The sequence below is a fragment of the Melospiza melodia genome, chromosome 27, assembly GCF_035770615.1.
Source record: "Melospiza melodia melodia isolate bMelMel2 chromosome 27, bMelMel2.pri, whole genome shotgun sequence".
Taxonomy (NCBI): Eukaryota; Metazoa; Chordata; class Aves; order Passeriformes; family Passerellidae; genus Melospiza; species Melospiza melodia.
In genome coordinates, this window is record NC_086220.1 from 6,645,175 (window position 1) to 6,651,178 (window position 6,004).

Consider the following 6,004-nt stretch of genomic DNA (forward strand, 5'->3'; position numbering starts at 1 on the left):
GCACATCCCCCAGCCCTGGCAGTGCAAGGGCCCAAGGAAAACCCAGAGGACAAACTCCTGGCCCACACTTGGTGCTGTGTTTCTCCCCTCACACAGAATTTTGGCACTGCTTCAGTTCGAACTGAAGCAGCTCTGGAGGAAAAGCACACAGGGGAATGGTGCAAATAGGAAATGAGAGGCATTGGGGGAAATAACTGGAGTAATTCATCTTTAAGCTGCTTGAAAAGACAGCTGAAAAAGCTGAGCTCCACTCTCGTGGCTTTGGACAGGCCCTGCTCAGCCCCAGAGACAACAATCCCCAAGTCCTTGTCCCTGGGCTGTGCTTTTCCACTGTGACCTCAACTGCTCACTGATTTTCACAGTGCATCTTACCAGGACACTGAGGCAAATCCCATGGCTTCCCACTGTAAATATCAAAAGAACAAACTCTGGTTTATTAATCAATTAATTAGAACAAACACATTGATGGCTACCACAGGCCCACAGTGATTTGTTTCAACAAAGTGCTGAGCTGCAGTCAAAAGGAGGCTGGCACCAGCCTTTCTCCAAGGGAGATGGCTCCTCCTTCCTGAGCAAAGACTGTAACAATTATTCCATGAAATGGCTAACGTTTCCTCTGAAACTTGAATTTGTAAATAGCTGGTCCAGTCGTTGTTTCTTTCTTCACCTTTACTTTATGAGTTTTGTCCTGGAAAAAAAAAAAGAACAAGTAGAAATATTTGCTGTCATGCAAGGAGAAAAACCTCCACCCACACAAATCAGAGTCCTTGTCTGGGACTAACCATAAAAGAAAAATGGTCACTAAATTATAAATTTATCTGCTCTTTTCCCCTTCAGGCTGTCAGGCACAATCTGCTTTGCTCACAAGCACCAGAGAACAGGAGTCCCATTGAGACAAGTAATTTCTCTGGTCATTTGGATTTTTAAGATCTTCTCATATCTTACAGAAATGGTTCCCTGCTTCTAACTCCTAGTGGCACTACTCTGGGCTCCTTGTGAACAGCATTTTACAGCTGAGTCTTTGTCCTTGCTGACAAGCAGATATAATTTACTGAAATGCTTCATCTCCTTGCTTTTTCCATATTAAAGAGGATTTCTTATCTTTAGGAGTTATCTCCAGGTGTCACTATAAAACCAGAATGAAGACACAAACACAACACATAAACACACACAATACCAGGCCTAGTGAGCTGAACAGAACAGATCTGGAGAAGCAGAAGCAAATCCCTCACCAGAAGATCCTTGCGTGTCTGGATTTTCTGGGAGATGACAAACATGGCCTTCTCCCTCTCGATGCGCTGCCTCAGGAGGTCATACTGGTTCTTCCTCTGCTGGGCTAATTTCTGGAAACAAGGAAAAAAAGTTTTTAAACAGAGATGAACAAGACACTGTGGTCTAAATCCTATGAATTTCAATGTCAAATGCAAGAAAACATTTGACTCCCTAATGAAAATCTAGAATAGGGAAAACAAAAATGAGGAGAGACCAGAGACCAATTCCTGAAGTGCTCAGAGCCTGCAGAGGCCTCTCAAAATGCAACTTGTTGGGTCAAGTTTGCCTAATGAGAGTGGATAGCTTTCCCAGCACAGGAACAATATTACTGCAGGTGTGATTTAAGTAATTAAATTAAGGAGAACAGATCCCAACATGCTTAAAATATGACTCAGACATTTAGGAGAAAACCAGTCAGCCTACGACTTGTCCAACTGCTTTACTGACAAGTCAAACTGAGACAGCTGGCAGGAGGAAAGGGACCACAGGGTGTTTATTATCTGACACCTGAGTCAGAAAAAACAGGTTAAAAATTTACCAGTCAACAGTTTTAAACAACTATTTTTATATCAGACACAACTGACTCATACTCAGAGGACTTTCCATCAGATCTGAATTACCTGAGCAGAATCTACATCTGTAAAGCCAAGTGTAGCTACTTCTGTGATACTGAAACATCAGAATCAAAGCTGATTGCTAAAGCAATTCATGCTGAAGAATCATGAAACAGTTCAAATTAGGAAAGCCAGGAAGTGAGACTATGGCTTAAATGGCTTTAGGAAGGAAAGCGAGGAGACAAATCTCAAGTGACTTTGGGCTCAGAACCAAATTGAAAAATGCTGTGAGATCAGGAACACTGCAAGAGAGACATCTGTGCTGGAATAAGCTTCTTCCCATTTACCTATTTCTTCCTATTTACCTAATTCTTCCTATTCACCTAATTCAGGAGTGCAAGGGGTTTTGGGGAAGTGTGAGGGGTGATTTAACAGTGGATGCTGAAAAAATTACACCTGAAACTGCAGCAGTCTGATGAAAAGACAGTCCAAGATAGTCACAGAGGTATATGTTCCTTTATAGAGGAGAAATATCTCAGTTTTGCAGGGACACTGCCTGATCAGATCCACAGCACTCTTTTCTGGCCTGTATATCACAACTTGTGGTGGTCTCCCACAGTGGACTGGGATGCAGTGCAAGAGTACTCTGTGTTAGTCCAGGAGAAGATGTGACTGCAGGCTCCAGGCACTCATTTGTGATGAAGTGACATCCACTACTGCCTTGTGTCACCAATAAAAGTTTTAAGAACACACTTTTGTTCACCTCCACAGTGGTGCAATCAATCCTTTTTAGTGCCTGTCATATAAAAGATGTAGAACATGAGGGAGTGTGTAGCACAAACAGCAGCAGTACCTTTAGGTGGGCAGGATCAGTAGGTCCCTTCACTGCCTCACTCTGCAGAGTTGCAATGGTTGGTCTGTTGTACACTCTATCCACCAGCTCAGGAACAGTGTCCAGGTGAGCAGCAAGGTCAAACTCCCGAACTATTCATGAAAAAAAAAAAAAGAATAAACTCACCTGGACTCCTTCAATAAGCAAATCTTCCAAAAACATTGCTACAGCCAGCCACACAGCTCCTGCAGAAGTGATGCCTCAGCTAGTAACCAAGAGGGGCTTCTAGAGCAGCTGAATTTTTATTCCTAACAAATAAAAGTGTCTTTCTTTTATGAACAGGTGACAGAACAAGTTCAGGGCTCACCTTCCCGCTCCGTGTCCACGAAGAAGAGGTGCTGGCCCGCGGCGCTCCCCGCGGCGTCCAGCAGGTGGAGCTCTGCCTTCAGGCGCTCGATTTTCTGCGGAAAGTCCAAGTTTGGCCAAATTCGGAATGAGTAAAACCAAGTCTCCCCCCTCAAGAGGACATTTCTGTCTGTTCCTCGGGGTTACAAATAGATGAATTCCTCCTTCCTTTTTTCATCTCTGAAAACACATCTAGTGTATACTTATGTCTTCACAACCTTTCCAGACAGAGGGTCACAGTGATTCCTGCAGTTTCCCAGGCAAAGTGCACATATTCACCTCCAAAACTGAGCCCTCTGTTTGGCAAAAGGGAATGACTGCCATGGAACCACCAGCAAAAGCATGAAGGAAAAAGCTGGCTTTGCTTTTTTATCCCAAGTGAGAATTTGATGCTGTTTTGTCAATCGACATCAAAGCATACAACATCTTCAGAAGAGAATTCTTTTTTTTTTTGTGGATTGCCAGCCTACCATATTCCAAAAACCCACTCCAGATTATTCTCCTCAGCTCAGAAACCTTCTCATAGTCTGAGTTAGTTCACAGTTCTCTCAAGTAACAAGTGTTTTCCCCTGTATCAGCACTGGTGAGGCTGCACCTTGAGTGCTGCGTCCAGTTCTGGGCCCCTCAGTTTAGGAAGGACATTGAGAGGCTCAAATGTGTCCAGAGAAGAGCAGCAAGGCTGGTGAAGGGTCTGGGACATAAATCCTATGGAGAATGGCTGTGGGAGCTGCCATTCTTCACAGAATGAAGAACTCATTCTTCATTCTATGAGGAATTTTTAGCCTGGAGAAAAGGAGGCTCAGGGGAGACCTGATCACTCTACAACTCCCTGAAAGGTGGCTGTAGCCAGCTGGGGGTTGGCCTCTTCTTCCAGGCAACCACTGACACAACCAGAGGAGCCTAAGCTGTGCCAGGGGAGGTTTAGGTTGGACACTAGGGAAAAAATCTCTGGGTACTGGAATGAGCTACCCTGGGAGGTGGGGGAATCATCACCCTGGAGGTGTTTAAAAAATACTGGATGTGATGCTCAGTGCCATGGTCTGGTTTTCAAGGTGGTGTTAGGTCATAGGGTGAACTCGATGATCTCAGGGGTCTTTTTCAACACAGCACCAATAAGAACAACACAGTAAAAACCAATTCTGAGCAAACTAGAAGACACTAAAAATGCGAGTTATTACCTTGGCTTCTGCAACTCTTTTCATTTCTACGTATTTAATATCCTGTGTCCTCATCAGTTTCATCTGCTCCGGGGTAATTTCATCCTTTGGCTGCTTTATGACATGGACTCCATCCTACAAGCAGACAAACACAGCACTTAGAGTCAGCCCATCCCACCTGGAGAGCACTGTGGGGCCTGCTAACAGCAGAACTTTGTCCTTCATTTTCTTCAAAGCCTTCTACAAGAACCAAACTAATTTTTCTCATTTACCTATTAAGTCATAAATTTAAATCAAAACAAGGTAGGAGGGAAAAAACATTACTTGGAGCAACAAAGTGTAATCCTGCTTGAAGGCAGTGGAGGTTCTCACCTTGACCTCTGAACGTATCATTTTGAAGTAGAACTCATCGGGGTTCTTGTCCAGAGCTTTCTTCTGCAGCGCCCTGAGAGCATTTTGCTTTTTGTGGTAGTCACTGGGGAGGATAAAACCAACAATCAGGAGTTGTTCAGCAGCTTCTCTGTGTTCATCTCTGCTGGGGCATCGAGTCTTTCCCAGCGAGGCTCAGAGCTCGGACACAGCCTGTTCCTGTTGCTGTCCCAGGAATTCGGGCAGGACAAGGCCCTGCAGAAGCACAGCCATGGCAAGGGCAGTAGTGTGATATCATACCTGCTTAAAATCACTTTATAGTAAAATAATGGGTTTATTAGCAGCATATAACCCCAAAGGAGGCGCAGTTTTAAGTTACTCAAATCCACGTTCTTTAAATACTCCGATACTTTTCTAAGGAGAGGGAGACTTGGCATCATCCCAACTCAAAGACATCAGGGACCCCACAAGGAGCAGAGTATTCCGGAGTCAGTGTCACAACCTGGCCAAGCAGGATGGGTTCTGCATTTCTCAGGGGGAACCCTCTGGACGGGGGGGAGACACCCACCCAGCGCCGCCCGCCCCCGGGGGCCGCACTCACCGGGCACGGAGCCGGTAATCCTTCTTCTTCTCCAGCAAGCCCAGCTTCGTCCGGGCGGCGGGCTACGGGAGAGACGGGGAGAGAGCGTCAGGGGGCGAGGGAGAGACGGGGAGCGTGAGGGGGACAGAGCGAGATGGGGAGCGTGACGGGGAGAGAGCGCTGAGGGCCCAGCACGGAGGGCCCGGCGGAGAGGGAGCGCGCATGGCTCCGCTAGGGGCCCGGCGGGGCCCGGCCTGGCTCGGCTCGGCTCGGCTCGGCTCGGCTCACATACCTGGGCCCGCTCGCGGTGCGGGCGCTGCCGCGCCTTGGCGGCTTTCCTGAAGGCGGCCGACATGGCTGCGGCGGCGGCTCCGAGCGCCGGGCCCGGGAACGCGCGTCCACACGCGGGGCGCGCGCCGGAACAGGCGGGGCCCGGGGTCAGCGGTCAGAGCCCGCGCGCGCCCCCGCCAGGAGGCGCCGTGTCCATGGCGACGGCGGGAACGCGCGCGCGGCCCCGAGCGCGGCCCCGCCGGGACCCCCGGGCATGGGCGGGCATGGGCGGGCCCGGTCACCGCCACCGCCGCCGGGACAGCCCTGCGGGGCGAGCGCCGCCGGTCCCCTTTCCGCCGCCCGCAGCCCTCCCGCGGAGCTGCCGTTCCCGCCGGAGCCGCCGCCTCGGGACGGGGCTCATCCCGCTGCCGGCCGCACGGGGAGCATCGCGGCGGGACCGGCCCCCTGCCCGCGCTGCAGCGCCTCCCGCCGCCCGAGCGCCGGGCTGGGCGGGCACCGGCCCCGGGCCGCCCCCGGCCCCGCCCCGGGCCGGGCTCCGCGCTCG

The 6,004-nt window shown here is 49.7% G+C and overlaps 1 protein-coding gene across 1 annotated transcript; it reads right to left on the reverse strand.

Annotated features, from left to right (window-relative positions):
* Positions 1–413: 413 nt before the first annotated feature.
* Positions 414–5,550, reverse strand: UTP11 (UTP11 small subunit processome component). Its single transcript, XM_063177428.1, has 8 exons — positions 5,462–5,550; positions 5,191–5,252; positions 4,593–4,695; positions 4,242–4,355; positions 3,026–3,119; positions 2,680–2,810; positions 1,233–1,343; positions 414–688 (listed from the first exon to the last, which is right to left on the reverse strand). Exons 1-8 carry the CDS (start codon positions 5,522–5,524, stop codon positions 605–607), a joined length of 762 nt encoding a protein of 253 aa, XP_063033498.1. The 5' UTR covers positions 5,525–5,550; the 3' UTR covers positions 414–604.
* Positions 5,551–6,004: the final 454 nt, after the last annotated feature.